General features: G+C 38.2%; 1 protein-coding gene across 1 annotated transcript in view; it reads right to left on the bottom strand.

Annotated features, from left to right (window-relative positions):
• The window catches only part of DPP4 (dipeptidyl peptidase 4), a 68,647-nt gene that overhangs the window by 5,702 nt on the left and 38,871 nt on the right, over positions 1 to 24,074 (bottom strand). Inside the window, exons 18-23 of the mRNA XM_026697156.2 lie at positions 23,172 to 23,270; positions 16,130 to 16,199; positions 13,174 to 13,368; positions 12,455 to 12,509; positions 9,814 to 9,913; positions 7,563 to 7,627 (exon numbers count right to left, since the gene is read on the bottom strand). Coding sequence (XP_026552941.1) covers positions 7,563 to 7,627; positions 9,814 to 9,913; positions 12,455 to 12,509; positions 13,174 to 13,368; positions 16,130 to 16,199; positions 23,172 to 23,270 — 584 coding nt within the window. The remainder of the gene's footprint in view (positions 1 to 7,562; positions 7,628 to 9,813; positions 9,914 to 12,454; positions 12,510 to 13,173; positions 13,369 to 16,129; positions 16,200 to 23,171; positions 23,271 to 24,074) is intronic.

The following is a 24,074-nucleotide window of genomic DNA, read 5'->3' as shown; positions in this document are numbered from 1 at the left end:
AAGATAAATTGCAAAACATGAATCTAAATAAGTGGGAGTAACAAATTGCATGAACCAAAAGATAACTTACGGGAAATTATTTCCCCACTGATACTCATTAGTAAAAAGAGCGCTCTGATATGCATGCTACTAATCATCCAGAGTCTTAGTACCTGTTAAAGCAATCTGTATAAAAATGTTCTGTAAATTTTAAAATTTATCTCGCACATATATACCGTGCCCACGGATCAGCGGCAGCCATTGTGTTCAACCCTGCAAATCGGTGTGTGCGTGTGTTTGCTCACATCCCACTTGCCAACCTTGTGTTGACAGCACAGGCTTCTAGCTTAGGGGAATAAACAGAAATAACTCCGTGTCTGTTGCTCCCCTTTTGTGATTAGTGCCATCAAGGTAACCACAACTTGCTGCTTTTCAGCAGGAAAACAACTCCGCTTCCCACATGCAGCGATGTGTAAAACTAAAGTATGACACTGCAGAAAGTTGAACACTGCATTTCCCTGTGGTTCTCCATGGCTCCTCTTTGGGACTTGCAGTGCTCAGCATGGATGCTCTATGTGGAGTCCAGTGACAATCAAGAAAGAGATAACCTATGCTCTATTTTGATAGCTTTTCGTTCTCCAGGAAAACATTTTTTTTCACCCTTCAATGGTTCAATTTGTTGGCTGTGAACAATGGGCGGAGGGGAAATAAGTTTTGAATATAACTTATTGCCAAGAATTAAGACCAGACAAAAATGGAATCACCATTTGTTGATGATCCAAACTCTGTCAAGGACCTTGGAGTACTCATCTCTAATGATCTAAGTGCTAGAGTCCACTGCAACTACATAGCCAAAAAGACATTAAAAGTTGTTAACCTAATCCTACGTAGCTTTTTTTCTGGTAATATCACACAACTAACTAGAGCATACAAAACATTTGCTAGACCAATACTTGAATACAGCTCATCAGTCCAGAACCTGCATTACATATCTGATATTAACACAGTTGAGAAATGCCATCAGACTTGAAATTCTAGACCTAGAAAATCTAGAACTATAAAGCCTTTGGTCCTATCTAAGTATAGTATATATAATCATACATTGCAATGCCCTACCAGTCAATGAATACTTCAACTTCAACCATAACAATACAAGAGCACACAATAGGTACAAACTCAAGGTAAACTGCACCAAACTTGATTGCAGGAAATATGACTTCAGCAACAGAGTGGTCAATGTCTAGAATATTCTACCTGACTCTGTGGTTTCTTCCCCAAACCCCCAAAACTTTAACCTTAGACTGTCTACTATAGACCTCACCCCTTTCCTAAGAGGTCTGTAGGGGGCGTCCATAAGTGCACCAACGTGCCTACCCTATCTGTCCTATTGTTTCTTTTTATTTTTCTTATATGTATCCATTTCATGTATTCATAACTATGTTTATACTTATACATATTATGTTATAATCACTTGACAAATAAATAAATAAAATAAAAATAAACCATCCTCAACTGCTCTTTATTAAGCCATATTTGCCTAATTCTTATTGAATGAATCTTTACAAGGGAGAATCTGCCTCAGGGCTCTCACCCATACAGCCAAGAAATAGGCTTCAGGGAGCTTTTTCAGCCAAGGCAAGGCAACCTGTGTCTTTTCATGTCAGTCCAGCGGTAAAAATGCCCTTTAACACTAAGGCCACAGCAAGGAGTGCTCGCTTTGTGAAAAGATCAAACAGCAGTCAACATTTTACCACCACTCAATAAACAAGTTAATATTTGGCTGGAATCTGAAGGTCTCTCTCCCTTTGGCATATTTCTTGGATAATAGAATAAATGTCATACCAGTACAAGATGGCATATTTACAAAATTGTACCCTGTTTTGCATAACCTAATGATGCAGCAGTTCTTGAGGAATGAACATTTCAAATCTGCTAAGAGAAGATTGCCAAATCTATGACTGCTTCGAATACTTGCCAACAGCATATCAAATTCAGAGAGATCTGCAAAACAACCTCTTTCACAAGTTTAACAGTCCCCCCCCCTCCAGTGCATGGTCTTCTGGCAGCACATGACAGCTACTATCTGCATCACCCTTCATTCCCACCCCTCAAGTCATCAATTCAGCCCTCCCCCCTCCCCTTGCACATGTCAGTCTGGTTTCTTTCAGGCCTTCTCTTGATCTTCCTTTGGGGGAACTGTTCAGTTTTAGGGCTCACCTCTCTCTCTGGCTTTAAATCTCTTCTAGTTTGCAATCCGGAGACACTTGTGGAGCGACTTGTCCGCCATACTCTTGGCATTATTCTTACTAGGCTTAATGCATCCAGGTCTCCACCTTGTTCTATTTTACAACACTTGTTCCAGTGCTGAACATCACAGTACAACATTCTGCAATATTGAACAAGGCACAGGGCTCTGACCTGGGGCTGCTTCGCACACCTTCATCACCTGATGACGGCCATATCAAGGGAGGATATTTAAAGGCAAGGCCTCAGTCTAGTGCGATAGTCGGGCTGATTGTAGCACCAATGTCATCTCACAATCTCTGGTCACAATGAATCCCTTTGAATGTTCACATGTTCAGCGACTGGGCAATTCCCTGAACTGAAGTACATGCTTAGGTAAAATAGACACCAGTGTGTTGCATCCTCAATGATAGTTGCGGGTAATGTGTGATGCTGATGCCCCAATTGGTATGATCAGCCTTTGAACAGAAATCACTTGCCATGGGAAGACAGACACTGTAGGTTCTGATTTAAACTGGGTCTCACAAAATCAGCATTCTTAAATGGTGGGTCAGTATATTACACACCACTGTGAAATGCCTAGGCTCCAGGACAGCTTGCCTGCAGCCTTAATATTCACAACGATTGGGAGTCTGAATTCCAGCCAGCATGGTTTTATTTCCTTGAGAAAATAAGTAGGAATTTTTGGAAGGGTAATCAAGTACATGACCATCCATTTAATAGCAACATAGGGAATGTACTTCTCAACTTGGAGAAAACAAGACAGAATTCTGTAAATTCTGCCTATACAATTATCTATCCTAGGAAGGTTTTTGTACCATAAAAAAATGAATTAATGAACCTCTGGCACTGTTACAGTTGATTCTGTAGATTCTACACTGAGCTGACTGCCTTTAGGAGGATTTTTGATGGAAGGAAGGAAATATCAGGATCATTGAAAGTGAGGATATTCTGAGGAGGGTTTTTTATGTTTTTTGTAGTCAAGAAGGGGTGAAAACTGTGCAATTCATTGTTCCACGATAAAAAGAAAACTTGGGCCACTTAAAGGGGAGAAATCTACTCCAAATAATACCTTAAACCAAGAAGATTTTCATTCCTTGCTACTTATAACATGAACGGAATTAAACAGTTCTTCCCTAAGGGGATTTGCAATAAGTCTCTTCCGTATCTCCATCTCTCCCTAACTTTCAAATTCTCCAATTTAATCCTCTGAGTAACACACTGGAAACCTTTAGCTTTTGGGTACTGGCAGTTTCAACGTGGACACTGCCAGCAACGAATGCCGTGCCAAGAGAAGTCGGCTTCTGGCAAAAAGAAAGATTACACGGTCCTCTGGAGCCATCTGTGCTGTGAAACTGCAGAGTGACATAGTGCACCCAGAGCACTAACATTTCAATCTGTAGAAAGTTAAGAGACTTCCAGTTCCATAAGGGCTTTGTGGATCTGCTACTCGACAAAGCGACTTATCAGAACCCAAAGTTATTCAGCAAGCAACCTTCTTCCCCAAATATAGCAAGCACGGATGGGTAGGGTAGAATAAAGATTTCATAACTAGTTGGACTTAAATTAGAAAGCTTTACTGAAAACCCAGACAAGTTTTTAAAGTTTAAATCTCTCATAGAGCTGAAAGAAGGGCAGTAAGTCACCAAATGGCCAAACTGTGACTCCAGAATTTTTACCCCAGGGACTGTAACAATTTCTTTCATAACTTGATCAAAACAATGGAAGAACCCTCCTAAACAGGACCAGGCCAAATGTACCTCACAACGACCTTTGACTCAACTGCTTGAAGGAAAGTCACAAAGAGGGCATGGAGCTAATAGCTGCTGCCTACATTTGATCCCTATTTAAAAGTAGCCTATCTATAATTCAGGAGGTAGCTTTTAAAGCCATTTCAAAAAAATAATAAATAACAGGGAACAGCACCACTGAGGGCAGGGAGTTCCGACAATTAATTATTGAATGTGTAAACAAGTTCTTTCTTTCTCTAGTCCCAAATTTTCCCATGTGTTCTTTCATGCCATGATTCTAATCCTTCTAAGGGGGGTGGGAGGGAGGGAAGACTGTTCAATTTTTTTTTACATTATGCATGACTTTCAACACTTCACCCATCATGTTTTTTTTTTCTTTCTCATCTTCACACCAAGCTTTTTGTTTTGCTTTTTAGAGACAACCATAGGCGACTACAGTAAATGAGGACCTTCAAGTACAAGCTGCACATTTTACACCACGATATACATTTCATCGCTACTTGCATCCCATCAATTGTTTTGAATGTTCTTTTCTTTGCCTTTTTTTTAGCTTGTAGTACTTGTAGTACTATTTCTGAGGGGTGGTAGCCAGAGAGGTGTAGTCAAGAGTAGTCAGATTATAGAATTCTATAGTGACTTTTATAAAAAGTTAAAGCTTTCCCCTGTCCAATGGTATTTGCCTGTAGGGGGTGGAGCTCATCTCCATTTCGTAGCTAAAGGAGCCAGCTTTGTCTGAAGACATTTCCGTGGTCATGTGGCCAGCACGAGGCACACAGAATGTTGTTACCTTCCCACCAAAGTACTGCCTATTTATCTACTCCCAGTTCCATGTCCATGGAGATTCTCGGTCATTCAGGTCATGGTTGTCTCAAAGGTGCTTTTTCAGGAGGCAACTGGACTTGGGGTGGGGGTGGGGGTTGGACAAGAAAGTTCAGTTGCCTCCTGAAAAAGCACCTTTGAGACAACCGTGACCTGAATGACCGAGAATCTCCACGGACTTTTAGCTGTGCGCTTTGGGGTGAATACCCTCGAATCGTGTAGGAGTATGTATGGATTTCCAGAAAAATTGAACAACTACAGGAACCATTTGTGCTTCAGTTTGAGATGCAGACAACACAGACTCAGCCCCAACAGCCTGTGCCTGTCTTCAACAATGAAAAGACACAGGGCAGATGTTTTCCTGTAGTCAACAAGGCTCCACACCCCATTTGCACTACTCAGGTGACCCCGAGGACACAGATAAACCTCCAAGTGGCCTCAACGATTCTCTAAAAAGAGTGCAAATGACCAACTGTCTGCAAGGAGTATAAATCCTTCCATTCCCGGCCATTGAGTCAGAACTGAAGAAGCTTCTTGGATGAGAAGTGAAACAAGGAAGTCCAGTTGCCTCTTGAAAAAAGCACCTTTGGGACTCCCAGTTCCATGCCTTTGAACTGCTAGTTGGGCAGGAGCTGGGGCAGGAATGGGAGCTCCCCTTGTCATGTGGTTCTTGGGCTCAAAAGGCCAACTTTCCAGTTGACCCAAGTCCAGCATCTTAACTGCTAGGCCACCATGCTTCCTGCACAATAGTGGCAGTTTTATTTCCTATCTAGGATGTGTAGATCTCAAGGGCAAAACCGACTAACTCATTTGGACCTACCCACAAACAAGATCCAGGCCACCTGAGATGACCCCCTTCAGTCCTAAATATTTTGCGAGGTAGCCTGGAGTGAATGAATGGGAGTGCCCTTTTCTAGGTTTCAGCAGTGATGGAAATTGGGTCCTGAACAGGTGAATCTGCAGAACTCCAGGTTAATTTATTTAATAGATTTGTACAGTTGCCCAACTTGGGTTTTTAAGGGTTGGGATTTGATTGTAGAGTGTATCTTTGAGTCAATTTTTGACTCCTGGTGACCCAAAGCCTCTGAACTTTCCTTGGCAAGGTTTTGATTTTTTTGCCAGGACTGCAGTCCTAGGGCTAAAGTCACAGCTCAAGGTCTCCAGCTGGCTTTGTGCTAAAGTAGAACTCACGAGTTTCTAGTTCAGGACGTTAATCACCACACCAAACTGGTTCTCAAATTTCAGAAATCCAGATTTATTTATTTAAAAGATTTGTATGGCTTGCCCATTTTAGGTTTTTAGGTGCAAAAACAAATTATCTGGTCTTCAAGCTCTTATGATTATGGCTTTCATTTATTAGAAACATAGACTTTTTTCTCCATAACTCACTCTTCTCTGTACAGCAGATGCCCAGTAGCAGCATTTGTTACATGGCTGCTACTTCATCAAGTAGCAACTTGAAGAGTAGAGATAGGACAACTTAGCAATTTTTTTCTCCCTTTGCCCACAGTGGGTTTTGTGACTAATGTGCTCAGTGTGTTAATTCAGTTCCATATCTACTTCTATTTCAAAACAAGATATCTCCCACCCATTTTAGATCTCCTTTTCAGATATACACCCTCAATATGTACATGTGTTCCATTCCTTTCTGCTAAGTTTCTGCACACTTCAACAGGTGTTCAAACATTGTGGATGTGTCAGAGCGCATGAATTTTTATTATGATGTAATGGAAAAATAAAAACAGTATGCTTAGAATCATAATTTACTATAAAGTTCTTTTTGGAGCAAAGGCATCATAAACATGATACTGAAGAAACAGAAACATCATGTACACAACAGACTTGAGCACAAAATGTACAGATATGCACTGGCATGTAAAGACGCTGCAACAGCAGATATAATAGAAGATATGCTTGTTTAAGAGCAAGGTTAACAGAGATATATCTTGGGCTAATACCTCACTGCTCCTGGAGACTATGCCAGCATTTCAATTGCAGTGCAAACTGCAAAAGTCAAAGAACAAATTCACTGCCTAAATCTGTTTTAGTGAAAAAATGCTGCAGATTAAGAAAGAGGGAAGGAAAAGATATTTTCATAAGTGTCTGGTCAGATCCATGAAACCACATTTTCGTATAAATGTGCCAAGTGATGCAATGTTAAACGGTATTATAATCTCTGGGTTGTAATTAGTATTCAGATTACACTAAATGGTTGCCTAGATTATTGCAACGTAGAGATGGTAGAGTGTCTACAGAACCCAAATCTCTATACAAGGCTATACCAAATAGCATACCAAATTGAATTTCCCTAATAAAAAAACAGTTTTGCAAAAGTTATTTATAAATATTTATATTGTAATAGAGAACAGATGGAATCCATATTCCAAACAAATGCAGTCACCTAACCTCTACAGTATAGCAAAACACTGTAAATAATTTTGGAAATATCTGGAATATATTAGCAACACTCAACAGAAACTGTTAGAATATTCTTCACCTAGAATAACTATTGCTTCTGATATCCCTGGATAAATTACCATATAACCACTTCTCTATAAATAAGGAAGGGTGGGGGGACAAATGCTACCACAGCTTGCTTCTCATCTTCCCCACATATTCTTTGGACTTGGTGTATGTAAGTGTAATCCAAAGTTGATTGTAGAAGTGCAGGGAAGAAAGAACTATGTGTGTGGAAGTCAGGTTCAGTGAGATTCAGCTTGCATTGTTGTTTTATTTTTGTACAGTAAAAAGTGAAAGACATTTTCTTACCTCATAGAAATACAGGTTATCATTTTTTTCAGGCAAACCCATGTAGCGTTCAGTATATATAGAATCTAGGGTGGAGGGGAGCACATAAAGAAGGCATTATGCAATATCAGAAGACTGTGCTTGCTTATTTAACTGTGGTGTTCATTGGCATCTATTTACCAATATAGTGAGTGCTTTATTGTGCTAAGGTTCCCCCAAAATTTACTGTTTTCTTAATAATAGTCACTGGAGATAATCACATTTTAAAATATTCAGTATGCAGTTGTCCATAGCAACAGCATTATTAATTATTCTCAGCAACCTTATGCCAAAGTAATATTATTCTCTCATCAACTGGAAAGAAAATGGAAGTTTTACTAAGTCTGTTTCTCTGGATGAATTGCAATAAACTAAGGATGCTATCAAAGCAGGGTTATTTATTTTAGGGTCATCAAACCATCAAAATAAACCATTGATTATTTCTTGATTCCCCCCCCCCCCCTTTAGCATATTGTTTGTTTACTTCATTTTAAGCATTTAAAAAAATAATAATTCTCAAACAAAGAGATTCTGTGTCATGTGGCTATGAAGTTTTTGGGCGTTCCCTTGGATACCCTCATTCATAACCATAAAAAACTAGATGATTTCTCAATCTCCCCAAACCTGTAATTGACAATAACTGGACCTTACCCAATTTTAGTTTAAAGCTGTAGTTAAGGTCTTAGACAAGGGGTTCCCAAACTTTTTGCTATAACTCCCTTTATTGTAACCTTAATGTACACATCTGGCCTAAAAATTCAAACACTAAAATGAACACAACTGAACAAAAAAAGCAATACAATGAAACTTTGGGAAATGTGGATTTATTAACCAAAGGGTTTTCCACACTTCTCTCTGCACCTGCCCAAAGAAGGTACACCTCACAGTTTGGGAAACCCCAGATAAGTGTGTGACCAGGTTTAAATTCTGATTCAGCATATAGGACCTTGGTAGAGTCCGTACTACTCACTAGGTGGGATCCAACTTTATGCTTCCATCTGTAGAAGCAAGCCTACCAACTAATAAGGAGGAGATTTTCTTTTCTCCAGAGCAAGAAAATATGCAAATGTCCCACTAAGGAGGTGGAGAAAGTCCTGATAAATTAGGAGGCATGACCCTATTTCAAATATCTAGCCACTTTGCAGGCTTCCAGCAAAGGAAAAGTGGAAGGCGGACCATATTTGTTGCCTTGAGCTCCTTGATGAAAGGAGGGATAGAAATGACTTAAAAATAAATACTCCAAAGCTCTGCAATTGGCATACTGGAAATCATTTAAAAGAGATTGCTACCTATATAGGCATGTCATACAATATTGCCTCTTGATAAACAGATTTCTGTAACATTTCAAAATATAGAACAAAACTCTGATTCGTCTGCAGATAGCATACTCATTTGCAATGAGAGCAATCTATGAATAATTATGTATATTCTAATACATAATTATTTTTAAAAAAATCAAATGGTAAAATTTAACCATTGAAGATAGGACAGAAGAAGTAAGCACTGATATTCAAAAGGAAAACATGAAAAGAGGGGCTTAATTACACAAATGTCATCCTTTCTGACTTCCAGAAAATTTAGCCAAATCATGTTTTCTCAATGAAAAGCAGCAACTCAAGAAGCCATCACAAAGTTTACCCAATAAACTCCTAATTAGAATCAAAATGTGAGGCAAAAATATACAGCTTTAAAATTCAAATTTTCCTTTTGGGAGTTTTTGGAACATTGAGCAAACTAATAATAAGCATTTGATAATACTTTAGTATACATAAGAGGCAATGAGCAGTGTCATTTAATTGGTAAATATTGCAATAAATGATTAAAATTATGACCCTTCTTTCCAGAGCTCATTGTCATAAAGGAAGTTGATAGCAGTGCCAACAAATTCTATGACATTCAGAAATGATCCCTCCACACTTTGGAACACATGGCACTTTTGAGGAATGCAAATGCAGACATTTGCATTATAGTAAAATTTCAAATATTAAGTAATTTTGTGCCATTTAAAGCAGATTATCTTCCTTTCAAATCCAAGTTTCCAGTTGGGGAAAAAATATTAATCCAGGGACAGTGCGTAATACCTCACATGAGTTCAGAAAGGCAGACCAAATGATAGTTTCATGTGGGAGAATTATGTACCCAACTATTCATACTCGATACCATTGCCCAGTATGACTTCTGTGGTACTTGTTAAAGGATCTTCCTACTTTATTGTGAATAAATAAACATATACCATAATATTGCCAGCGTGAGACAGGTGCCACAGCTATTCCGCACTTGAACACACCACTTCCGGCTCCGAGGGCCATGGAAGTTACATAACCTCCATAAGACTGAGAGAAAAGAAACATTATTATTTCAAATAGACCAAGAGGGATACAGTGTTCTCCTCACAAAGAATATGTATGTGTGTTAAAGAATAGCTTTGCTTGGATCTCAGTTTGCCAAGTAATGAGGCAAGGCTTGTTCTGACCCCAATTTTTTTGGTAATGAAATCCTCTGTAAAACCTGTATAGTACCTTCATATAAAGGGAGATCAACTCTGACTGCTTTTCAGAAGGCCAGATCCTGAAGTTGAAACTCAAATACTTTGGCCACCTAATGAGAAGGAAGGACTCACTAGAGAAGAGCCTAATGCTAGGAAAGATTGAGAGCAAAAGAAGAAGGGGACGGCAGAAAATGAGGTGGCTGGATGGAGTCACTGAAGCAGTCGGTGTGAGCTTAAATGGACTCCAGAAGATGGTAGAGGACAGGAAGGCCTGGAGGAATGTTGTTCATGGAATCACCATGGGTCAGAAACAACTTCACAACTAACAACAACAGCACAAAGGGATATAAAGGGAGCCGCATTAGTCTTAGTTTCAAAAAGAGACATCTCTAGGTTGGGTTAGGCAGAATGAGATATAGTCACATCTTTATGTTCTTTATTTTATACAGCTGCCAACTTGACATGTGACTCAGGGCAACCTGAATCAGAAGGAGTCTGGTTATTTCTGTTCTAATTAACAACTTTTACTAAAAGGCAAATATTTTGTCAGCAACAATTCACTTCGTCGTAACTAAAACTTTGATTTAGTTAGCTGCCCAGAGTTGGTTATATGACAGGTGGCTATATACATTTTTTAAATAAGTTAACTAACTAACTGATGTAGGAGTTAAATTGTGATGACATTGGGAGAGGGGAATTTAGATTGGTTACTGCCGATACAGGTTACATATGACAAATTATAAGTAATAATTCTATCAATTATCAATTTTAATGTGTTAATACAAAACACTGTGTTTTCTGAGATCTTTCGAGATAGCCTAAAACTAATTGATATACGTTCAGCAACCTTTCACTTAAAAGAGTGCTTTTTTCCCCAAAGATTAATTTTAAGGTCTGCAATGAGTGTCCTAGGAGGCTGAAGTACTCTATTATTTTGATCTTGTTTTGGCTCCTGATGTCAAACTTGTGTCCATGAACTCTTCAGTATATGTGCAAACGTTGTCCTATGTAGGTAGAGTCCAAAGGGGTAGATGCTGGGGCAAATCACAATAGAGGACAAGCATGTGAAAGCATCTCTGATTGTGTATGTTTACTTGTTGGGATCCACAATGGTGCTGTTGGTATAAATGTGGGGATAAGCTAGACATCTGGATTTGTTGCTGGCCCTGGTTCTCATCATTATCCTGTTGTTATTTGTTGCTTGTGACAATTTGCTTCAGGTTAGATGTTTTTGAATTCAAACATGGGCCTGAAAAAATACATTGTCATTGTCCAGTATGGGCTGCAGCATATTAATAATGCATTTGAGTGGTTTGAGCTCAAAGCTGGAGGAGGCAATCAGTGAAGTTCTGTTGTTCTGTTCTTGTGGTCTGTATTTTAAGAGGACCTCCCTGAAAACTGATCTGCCTTTATAGATGTGTCTATTGATCTCATTGGGTGGGTGGATGAATACCATGATTAGCTGGTTTAATTCCAACAGTTGCATATCTCTGCAAAGCACAGCTAAAGTATTGATATTGGCTAATAGAACTATCATCTAGAGCCAGACTATAGTTGAAACAGGTTCCTTTCAACTCTTTTTTAAGCTAGCCTAGACTAACATAACTTTCCCACTCCAAGGATGAACTTGAATATTTGTGCAAGGAGACATTCCCTTATATTATAAAATATTCCCTTGATATCATAAAAATATAATAGACTTGAATATTTGTGCAAGGAGACATTCCCTTATATTATAAAATATTCCCTTGATATCATAAAAATATAATAATAGACTTTTAAGTGGAAAGTTGACCCAATCAATTTAGAATACAGTCAAATTCCCTGCAACCTTATATAGAAGCCAACCTACACTAGAAATGGAGAAGAGGACAATGTAACAGACTGGGTTCATAGATAGATTCAGTGTAAAACACAATGCAGCTTGCCTGATTTTGGCTTATCATGTTGTGTGAACAAACAATTAAAGTTTGCACACAATGCTTTTATGGCTTAATGTAGTGTATGAACCTATCTAACTATGGTTTACTCAATAAACTCTGAATAAGCAACTCATGGCCTAATGCAGCCACATAGTTATTGTGGCCACTAGAAAATGTGAGAATGTAGAAAAAGTCTTGCTGGATCAAGGCAATCTCCCAGCTGCTCCAGTTTCTGTGTGTTTGAGCAGTCCATCAGAGGGCATAAAGATGTGGGGAGAGATAAATGGAAGCAATAATTCAGGTTTTGAATGGAAACATTTCTCTATTTAGAAAGAGGCCCAACTAAAATATAAACAACATCTCCTGTGTCTCCACAAAGAGCAATTTCTCACAATGCGTATTCAAGTGAAGCACCTTTTCTTACTAGCAAATCTGAACAAAACAATTAATACTTTAATACTTACCCAGCCCCAAATAGCCATTCTGTCCTTATCAACAAACCTCATTTCAGAAAATAGCCTAAGAAAAAACAGAAAAGTGCACCTACTCAGAAAAATCTTATCTTATTCTTCTTTGCAACAATTCTTTTCCCCCACCAGCCTTGCTCCTTGGAGAATAGGTGTATTAAAATGTAATACATAAATATTAATATTCAGTACTTATTTCCAAACAGGTTTTTTGTTTTCCACTTTTTTAAATAATTGGATTACCAATTAGAAGCAAAGGAAGTAGAAGGCTACTGGGATTAGAAATAGAAGAGAAATGAGCGTGTTTGTGTTAGTCAAATTTTCATTTGCAAACTAATATATGACTCTTAACTCAACTATCCATCAAAATTAACTTCCCTGAAAGTCTAATTCATCAATCAAAAAAGTAGGGAAAGGCCTGCACAAAATGTTTCTATCATGCAAATACAGTAATTGACTATGTTATACATTAACTGTTTGCAAAAACTGTGTATTAGGTTAAAAAAAATACTGTTAAGTTGGGAATTAAAAGAACAAAAACAAATCTCGAGCTTTATATTAAAACAAGGAGGGATGATGAAAGTTACTAAACAGAAAAAAAATGAGAAACGAAGAAAAACCAAGCCTATGAAATTCTGCAAGAAGGAGAAACATTGAGAGAAGCCCAGTTGAGATGTTAACCATCCTAAAGCTAAGGCAATAAGGCACAAACTTACTTGGCTGCTGAGATCTGATCTTCAACTTCATAGGTTCCCAGTCTTCGGTATATTGCATGCAAAATTTTATCTCCTTGAAAGCCACTTCCTCTACCATCGAAGCTAGCCACAATAATCCCTTCAGAGCTTGCGAGATATGTAGACCAGTTGATCCGGAAGGCAGCATCTGCTTTCTGACTACAAGGCCCTGCATATCTATGGAAAGAAATTTGGTTGACTTGATCCACGCTGTGCTCTATTTGTTCTGCACTTTCTACATTCTTATATAAACAGAGACTTTGGTTAGAACAGAAAATGTCGAGCAGCATACTCTTCAGCTGAATTTGCCACAAGCACTGTAACAATAGAACTGAGATTCAGGCCTATGAAATGTATCCTGATGCTAAACTGGATTTTGTATTTTCTTATTATTAGTCTGGCTTTAGCTGTATTGAATGTTTATTTCGCTATACACAAATATGGCTGGAAATTCAAAAGCAGCAATATAGACAGCAATTTAGGTTAAAATTAATACATTCTAAGAAGAATGGCATTTACAAAGAATACCAAAGAATACTCTAAATAGAGAAAATTAAATTGAAGCCCAAAATGATAAGAAATGAGACTGAATCAAACTTTTACCTTTACCTTTACTTTTTAATAGAGGGGTCAAGTGCAAAAATGAAGAAGTCTGTTTTTCCCCCTCGCAAAAGATCTGAGGGCTAATTATATATCATCTGAAGAATGTACATAATTGAAGACAAATAATCTACGACTCATGGTCATATTCATGTCCCCCTGAATACTACCCTAAAATCCAAATGCTAATCTCTAATACATTTAAACAGTGTACCAAGATCCACCTTTCTTGTTTAGAATCTTAATAAGCCTTTGATCATTATGGTTCACTGAAATTTTAATTAGTAAAATGGTTAATAATTCTAATGATTATGATATATTATGTTTAAGATATTGTTGAAGTAATTCCCTGTTAGGAGAAAGAGCGCATACAGGGAAACGTATTTGAGAGTAGTGTTTGAATAATACACATACAGCACACAGATACACTGTACAGTAAATGTAGGTTTTTACTTCCAGAAACATTAAGCAAAGTCCAAACAAGCAATCCAAAATCATTCACAGGTAAATCAGTCAGTTTTTTCAATCCAAGGATAATTCAATAACAAAGTCCAGTGTCAAAAACAGTTCAGTATCAGACTTACATTAAATCCATGAATATCAGTCAATTAGGAAAAATGGAGGAACGGCAATACTTTCCAACAGAAGGAAACAGAGATACTCACTCAGACACACTCTCTTCTGAGACTAAGACTAAACAACCCAGGTTTCTCTCCATCTTATGGCCATTTGAGAAACCACACCTAATTACAGTTTTGCATTTTCTTACAGTTTTAAAATGTTTATCCTGGTTCATATATTTCTAACCCAAATAGCTGTAAGGTGACTCATATTCCTAACAGATATGAATTAATAGGATGAAGAGAAATTAAGTGCTTGTAACTACTGTATTTCTTCTACATTTCTTCTACAATTAATTTTCACCAAATATAGAATATTTGCATTTTATATTTACTATAAAAAGCAAATTTTTATAATTTGCAGATTACAGGAAGAAGCTAATTAATGCAAATCCTTCAATATGTGCAAAGGAGTGTGAGGGAGGAATACCATCAACAGCATATATTCAGGATCCAGGAAATGTGTCTTCTTTGTTATATTTCTATATTATATTTGCAGGGTCAGGTTCAGTAAAGATGTACGTATACAGTAAAACTGGTATGTGTACAATTGTCCAATCCACATTTTTCTAATGGTATCTATCCCTTGGCCATTGTTTTTATTTAACTGCAAACTGTACAGAAGTCTTGACCTAGAGTACACCATTTTATTTAAATAGGCTCAGCAACACACGTTAAGATTTAAGCCCATTTGGGGAGAATGGATTTGCTTAATGATGATTCACTTCACAATTCCCATAAAAACAGTCATAAAATCAAATTAGGTCTCATGGTGCCCTGCTTAATGACTGCAACAACTGATGATGGAAATTCCAGACTCGGTTGTGGTCATTAAGTGAGGACTGTCTGTATCTCATTGGTTGGAACAGCTGGGAATACTTGAAGGCAAGACTTTTGAGGGATTGTCAAAATATGTGGCATGATGCAATTACTAAGGCTTATGCATTTGTGTCTGAGGCATATGTATGAAAGAGTGAAGTTTGCCTCTTAACATCATCACTATGACTTGTTCAGAACAGGGCACTCTTAATGATCACTAAAGTTTCTGAACAAACACTAGATGGCACCAGTGAAACTCAGAAAACTCTTCACTGCCCTATAACCATGGTTTGGCTTTTTATAATTTATATCTGATAACCCTATTTCAGAACCACTATGCTTTTCTATATCCTGAATTAATCGTCACTATGATAATTTGCAGAGCAACAGCCAAATCAAGCTCTTTTAGTAAAGGCGACAAGTCTTGAAGCACATTCAAGTCTTAAATGTTTGTCAATTAAATTTCTTGGAAATCTTTTTGTTGTTATCCTGGCTGCTCTTTTTCTTCTAATTTTACTAGTACAAAGCTGTTGCTTGTATTCATCTGGTGACTGCATCACAGTCCTCCAAGAGAATATGAAACCAGATGCCAATAAGTCCCTCCTCTTCCTCAACTAGGAATTTATTAGCAACAATGCCTTCTGTGTGGAAGAAATGGGCCATCAGCCTACTGAACGATGGCTTGCATCTCCCTGAACTGTCTGCATCCAAGCTGATTCTCAGGGGAACAATCTGCAGCAATCAGAATCGAGGCCTGAGTTTTGCCAAACCTGTCTCGCTTTTTAAATCTTTGTACAGCACTACGAAGCATTAGGCAGACAATACATAAGTATAAACATGATTTGGTATCATGAATTAAGCATAAATAACTAAAGGTAAAAAAGGGCAGTTTGACTTACACATCAATGAGCAAGGGATACTTTTTTGACTCATCGAAATTTGGAGGCAATATCATCTGATACCAGTATGCTGAAAAATAGGAAAGCAAAACAAAAATATGAAACATTTTCTGTCTCTGCACAGAGGTGGATTTATAAGCTGTACAGATGCAGATAGATAACTCAACAAGACGTCCATAACAAAGTACATTTATTGGTTCATCAGGTATCCTCATAACTCACATTTGTGACGAAGTTCTTCTTTAATGACCAGTCCTTTGTATATCTGCCTTGTAATAATAGATGGTTATCTCCTAACCCATCTCATAGTGATAGAAAGCAGCTTCCATGAGTTAGGGAGTTCGGGCAAAAGTAAGGAAAACTTTGACAGCAGGGCTGTCAAATTCGTGGTCCATGGGCCGGATGTATCATGCGCCGGGCACGCCCGGTTTAGTGAAGGGAAAAAACCCATCGAGGGTCAATTCAGTGACCAATCAGGATTACAGATGTGGCCAGATGTGACATGAACTGCATTTCCCAAGATACCTTTAACTACATTTACCATGATGCATTCCCTTAAGGGGACAGCTCATAATTCCTAAGTAACTATCCAATTCCCACAGACTGGCTGGGACAGCACAAAACATATGCATTAATAGTTATAAAGAACATATGCAGAGTTAGCTTGAACTAGGAAAGGCAGGGAGCGGGACAGGAACTGAAAAAGTTCTACAGCAGGGCTGTCAAATTCGTGGCCCACGGGCCGGATGCATCATGCGCTGGGCACGCCCGGTTTAGTGAAGGGGAAAAAAGTCCCAAAACATCACATGATGCTGCTGTGACAACGCGAGTTTGACAGCCCCGTTCACAGGATCAAAATCTTACACTTTAATAGGAAAAGTCTTCCAGCTGCAAACTTTTGCTAGATAAAATTGATTGCCACAATAGCTAGTGACGGTGTTAATTACAATACAAGGAAAGGCTTTATGAAATTGTGAATGTTTGAAATCACACCAACTAAAAATCCAGGGAAAACATGACCATAAAAACACGCCGAAGCACATTTAATAGTCAAATTAACCTCTGGTATAGTCTTACATCAGAACCAGCAAGTGTGAATATTAATTTCAACTCCCCCAGTGAATAAGTGTGGACGCATCTTTATGGTGGAATAAGTTGCTAACTCCATAGTAAGCCTCGCATTTGCATCTCAGAATGAGGATGAACTATGGAAGAGGCATTATGTACTTCATTTTCCAGAGGTTGTTGGAACAAATTTAGAAAGGCTGAACTTAGAAAGTGCTGAGGCTTATGAGAGATCCCAAAACAACAAAAAGCTACATTAGAAATAGAAGTAAGGCCAGAGAAGAGATTGTAGATCTACTGTTATGAAAAATGAATAGGTTACAATGCAGAGAAGGCAGAGCTTTTAAAGTCCTATGTTGCATTTATCTTTTCTCAGAAAGGAACAGGAACCTTAGCAGGTCATTGTCACACCATTGAGGACAGCCAAGGGACAGAAGAGCAGAGCTAATAACTTAGTTAATTTAAACGATTTCAGATTTCCAGGGGCAAATAGATTACACCACAAGGTACTGAAGGAGCGTTAGCTGAGATTATTGAAAAATTGTTCTTGGTCATTTCTTCCAACCTCTGGAGGCCCGGCAAAGTCCCAGAAGATTGGAGTATAGCAAATGTAATCTCCATCTTCAAAAAGGAAAAGGAGGAGGACTCAAGAAGCTACCAGGCTGTCAACTTGATGTCTATACTGGGCAAAGCCTTTGAACAGATTATCAAGCAGCATGAGTGTGATCCCTACAACAATTAACAAAAGCCAGCATCTGCTTATTGAAAAACAAGTTGTGTCATGCTGACCTTATTTCCCTCTTTGAAAAATGTATTAGTAAATACCTGGACCTCAGAAAACCTTCATAATATTTCCCTTGAGCTACATGTTACTACTGTGGAGGAATTCACAATTGGCTGAGTGGCTGCACTCAAAGTGCTCATTAATGGCTCCACTTCAGCTTAGAGGAAAGTACTGAATGGAGTGCCACTAGATTCTGTGCTATTCAACACTTTTATCAATGACTTGGATCAATGAGTGAGTTGAAAAGACACTAAATGACTCAGATGAATGAATGGATGAGTTGAGAAGACACTGAATTAATATGCAGATGATAAAAAGCTGGGAACAGTAGTTAATATTTAAGGGGGAAGAAGGTTCAAAAGATTCCAGCCATATATTTGTTTTCTTAAGTTTTCACGGGTATTTATATGTATGGTATTCAGCTTTGTTCGGGTATTTTCCCACATCATTATAGTTGTGCTTTTAAAGTTGTAGCAATATTTCGGCAGAATCTCATCTGCCATCATCAGGCTTCTGTATAGTGTTCATCTGTGAGTCAAACTTTCACAGCCGTTTCTGTTTTAAATTTGGTGCTAGACTACTGCTGTGTTAGAATGTTTTTTTCTTCATCCTGATTGGTTGGGAGTCTTGGTCTGTGTTTATTGGTCTTGGAGTTTGCTGCGTTCTGCTTGATTGGTGTTTCTAATATCTTCTGTCTGTTTTGTAGCTTTTTTTGTCTTGATTGGCTGGCAACATTGTGTTTCCTGTTTTGGAGGCTTTTAGTGCAGCTTGGCTCCGAGTAAATGGATGGCTATCATTTATTAGGAAGCTAGGTTTGATCTGGGTGCCTGTTTTGGGTGTGTTTGAGCTGGAGGTATCAGGGGGGATCTGTTTGTGCCCAGGTGTTTGCCTGGCTAGTGGTCTGGAGATTTTTTTGTTTGAGAGTGCAGGTTTCCAGATAATTGACAGTCTGGTGGAATCATCTCTTCTATTCATGCTTTCAGATCTTTTTTCAATCTCTATGGCTTCTCTGATAATTCTCTAGCTGGGGTTTTCTATAGTGGCTAGGGTTTTGGTGCCATTGAAGACGATGATATGACCTGTGGCTTTCATGTGTTGGACTAGTGAGGAAGTGTCTTCCAGCTTTTTTACTGCATTTTTGTGTTCATCTAGGCGGGTACTTATTCTTCTATTGGTCTGTCCAATGTATGTGTCAGGGAATGATGCACAGGGGACTACATATATGCCTTGGTTTTCCAGGTCAATTTTATCTTTGGGGTTTCTTAGGATGGCTGCTATTTTTCTGTCTGTTTTGAAGGCAGTCTTGATGTGATGCCTGTGTAGTATCTTACTGATTTTGTCTGTAGTACCTCTTATGTAGGGCAGGACCTATGATACCTCCAGCTCAAACACACCCCAACCAGGCACCCAGATCAAACCTAGCTTCCTAATAAATGATAGCCATCCGTTTACTCGGAGCCAAGCTGCACTAAAAGCCTCCAATACAGGAAACACAATGTTGCCAGCCAATCAAGACAAAAAAAGCTACAAAACAGACAGAAGATATTAGAAACACCAATCAAGCAGAACGCAGCAAACTCCAAGACCAATAAACACAGACCAAGACTCCCAACCAATCAGGATGAAGAAAAAAACATTCTAACACAGCAGTAGGCTAGCACCAAATTTAAAACAGAAACGGCTGTGAAAGCCTGACTCATAGACGAACACTATACAGAAGCCTGATGATGGCAGATGAGATTCTGCCGAAACGTTGCTACAACTTCAAAAGCACAACTATAATAATGTGGGAAAATACCCGAACAAAGCTGAATACCATATATATATGGTGTATATATATATATGTACATATATGTATGTATATATGAAAAGAAATGAAGAAATGAAATGAAATGTAAAGAAATGTAAAGTTCTGCATTTGGCTATTTTTTTAAAAAAGTAAGCCACTAAGAATAAAGTGGGAGCTGGTTTGGTATACTGTAAAATGATCTGGGTATCCTGGTTGACCTAAGCTAACAGTATGATGCAGGTATGAAAAAATAAATGCTCCATTGGGGTGCATTAACAGGAGCATAGAGTCCAGTTCATAGAAAGTAATTGTTTCAGTCCACTCTTCCTAGGTCAATATTTATGACCAAAATTGGATTTATGTATTCAATTCTGAGCACCACAGCTTCAAAAAGGATCATAACAAATTACAGTAAGTTTAGAGAAGAGCGATGAAGTCGTGGAAGGGTCTGGACAGCAAGTTATATTACAACAGTTGAAAGGATCTGGGTATGTTTACAAAAAAGATGATGATGGAGAAATATAATTACCATTCAAATATATGAAGTGGGAATGAACTTATTCTCTTTTGTCCCAGAGGACACGATCAGTACAAAGGGTTACAGAACTACAGAAAACTAAATCAGACTAGACATCATGAAACCCTTCCTGACACTAGGAGCGTCACAAGACATGGTTAGTTCTCCTTCACTCGAGGGTCTTCTAATGGAATTGTATGGTCAGAGATGCTATACTGGATCCTGCACTGTGCAGGAAGGATCTGTGGTCTCCTCCAACTCTCAGATTCTATGATAATACATTAGATAATTAATTTTTCTGGACAATGAATGTAAAGGTGGAAATCTGTACACATTTCCATGTAAGGAAATGCCTTTGATTTCCATAACTTTCAGTGTTATACTCATTTATCATGGAAGTCATCTGAAAGAATTGGCTGCAGAAAAGTACAGTTACTCCATATTAATCAAGGTTCACAAAAAGCATAGCTGTTGTGGCAGCTGAATAAGGGGACTAGAATGCAAAATTAGACCAGGTGCTACTGACTTGCACTGATCAGGCAAATGGAAAACTACATATAGGTAGTCCTTGCCTTACGACCACAACTGAGCCCAAAATTTCTGTTGCTAAGCAAGACTGCTGCTAAATTAGTTTTGTTCCATTTTACGACCACTCTTGCCACAATTGTTAAGTGAATCACTGCAATTGTTAAGTTAATAACATGGCTGTTAAATGAACCTGGCTTCCCCAATGTCTTTGCTTGTCAGAAAGTCACAAAAGGTGATCACATGATCCTGGGACACTAGGATCATAAAAACTGTATATTCCAGGTTGCCAAGGGTCCAAATTTTGATCATGTGACTATGGCAAAATTGCAATGGTCGTAAGCATGAAAAACAGTCATAAGTCACTTTTTTCAGTGCTGTTGTAACTTCAGTCACTAAAAAGAATGGTTGATACTACCTGTATTTCCATTCATATAAAACATTGCAAAATTAGCCAAAAATAGGTGAGAACAATTTCAAGTAGGCTTTCTTCAAATGCCAATTTCTCTTACAATCAGTTTTGTGTTGCATTATCACCTGGAAGGCATGGTGAAAGAGAGAGAGAGAGAGAGAGAAAGGAAAGAAAGAAAAGAAAAGAAAAGAAAAGAAAAGAAAAGAAAAGAAAGAAAGAAAGAAAGAAAGAAAGAAAGAAAGAAAGAAAGAAAGAAAGAAAGAAAGAAAGAAAGAGGAAGGAAGGAAGGAAGGGAAGGAAGGAAGGAAGGGAAGGAAGGAAGGAAGGAAGGAAGGACATATCTTGAGGCCTTCCGTCAGCTTGAAGGCTGCCCTGTGCTTTACACAACATGAAAAAGGTCAGACCAAACGCTGTTTGTTTCATACTTTATTCACTGATGTTTTAATTTTTCCCTTTAATTTTCTGTTTTGAATGATCACTAAATTATATTTTACTTTGGGGAGTGATGTTTGTGTTTCTGTTTTTTAAATACTTTATCAATAGAGGGTGCTATGACACTATTATTTTGGTTCATAGCCTCTCCTGCTGGTGAAAAAAATGCTGCCTCTTTTTTGAACAAAGGAAAGAAGGAAGTTGCTTTTTCTCATTATTCCAAAGTGAATGGTGGGGGAGAAAGGTGAAACCTTTTTTTCTCATTACTAGCAGAAGCTATCAATTAAGAACAGAATTCTCTTTACTAAAGAAAAAACAACAACACTGCAAAGAAGTTGCACCCTTCCAATAGATGGGCTGGCTGGCTGAAAAGATGCTATAGGGTTGAAGGCAGTATGGGTTCTCTAAGAGAGTGAGTACACTGGGAAGAATCAGGTGGGACTGGGAAAAGATGATGTTTGAGGTGACAAGGACAAATTCCAGTAGAAAGATGGGGTGGGGAATAGGGAGAGAGGAAACCAAGCTTTTCGATGCATACAAAAAGAGAGTGGATAAGGAAGCATAGACAAAAAGGAGGGACAAGCAATAAGTTGGGAAGGAAGGAAGGAAGGAAGGAAGGAAGGAAGGAAGGAAGGAAGGAAGGAAGGAAGGAAGGAAGGAAAGAGTTTAATGGTTAAGGCATGAGGCTAGAATGTCCCACCTTAGCCAGCTGGGTAACTCTAGGCCAGTCACTCTCTCTCACCTTTACTCCCCTCACAATAAGAGGATCCTTGTTATTGTGGGGAAAATAAGAACAGGAGAATGTGTTGGATATGTTCACTGTCTTGAGTTATTTGTAAAAAAAAAAAAGTGTGTGGGGGGGAAATTGTTGGAAAATAAAACCCACCCCTCTCCTAGAAAAATGAAATATTTTAGGATATATTAAAAAGGGAGGGAGGGAGATTTGGAGATGGGTGAATGAAGCAACTTTGTAAGCACAATGTTCAGTTGCCTCACTCTCCCCTCTTCTGAATTAAGACAAATGTTTCAGAGCAATCATTACTCTTGTGTGCTGCTGGCAGTACAGACCTTCCCAGTCCAAAGTGCAAGCTGAAACTGACAGGTATCAGCATGACAATAATCAGAATCACACTCAGGTTGCAGAAATCATATACCCTGAATCAGCACACCTGAAACAGTTTATAGCCTCCAAATGAAAGCAGGAATTCATGGAGGTATCAAGAAAAAGTTAACCCTGGATTCAGCAATGCTGTCTGAGCAAGCTGCTTGGTCTTCGTCTACAAAGTCTCATATTAGACATTTTTAAGCCTAATGGCTCCTTTCCTGTTATGAATCATAGGAGAAATTGTTTTTCTAAGGCATGGCTGATAATAATTAAATAATAATTATGAGCTGCAAAACATTTGTGTCATTCAAAATTATGATTTCAAAAAACTGCAAATATACTGCTTCATTCAGTTTTTTAAAAAATGATTTGCTTCATTTTGTTACAAAACTACATTTTGTTTGCAAACTTACTTTGTCCATGCAGAGTAATATTTCTCAGTCTTTTGCTGGGCATCTGAATTTCTTTCAATACATTTTTCAAATTATCATTATTTTCTAGGGTCTTAATAGCTAGGATTAAAACAGATATATTTGATAAGTGAAAGAATTAAAACAACATGGAGAGCTGGTTTTAAAAATCAATTACCTAGGGAATGGCACTCATCTTTTTTTAACTGAGGGAGCCATGGTCATGTGGCCAGCATGACTATATGCCATTACCTTCCCACCGAAGTAGTGCACCTACTTATCTATTTGTACTTGCTTGCTTTGAATTATTAGGTGATCAGGAACTGGGACAAGTAACAGGAGCTTATCCCCACTGTGTGGCACTCAGATCTCGAACCCAGGCTGTCATCTTTAACTGCTAAGCTATTGTGCCTCCTATCTGGAAGTGGGACTTACTTCCTAGCAAACATGCGTAGGAGATGAGTGATGAAAAAAAATTGCCTCTGATTTCAAACATTAATTACAAGCAGGGAAGGAAAAAGAAAAGCAAAACACACACACATAAATCAACAGAAAGAACAATCCAGATTCTTTTCCACAAATATATTTCTTTTCATACCAACTGGAGTGTTTCTCAACAATGCTGTAACATTCAAGATCTAAGTAGCACCAGCTCAAAAATATGAGCTCAGCTGGCAACAATCTCAGCTTGTCAGAGTTGCTACACACAGAAGGGACTTTTTTTAGAAAAAAAAATCACAGACTCTTGTCCTAGGTCTGTACCCTTTTGCCAGCTATTATTGGAAATTTGATCTTGCAAGTATGCGTGCACATACACAGTAACACACACACATGAACTCTTATCATTTTTTTCCCATCAAGTTATATAAATGATAATGACATATTAGGTTGATGCCTTTAACACAA

Source organism: Pseudonaja textilis, chromosome 1 (genome assembly GCF_049901715.1).
Source record: "Pseudonaja textilis isolate UNSWEBS1 chromosome 1, rPseTex1.2, whole genome shotgun sequence".
Classification (NCBI taxonomy): Eukaryota; Metazoa; Chordata; class Lepidosauria; order Squamata; family Elapidae; genus Pseudonaja; species Pseudonaja textilis.
Note: the sequence above shows the minus strand (reverse complement) of the source record. Positions and strands in the feature narration are given on the sequence as shown.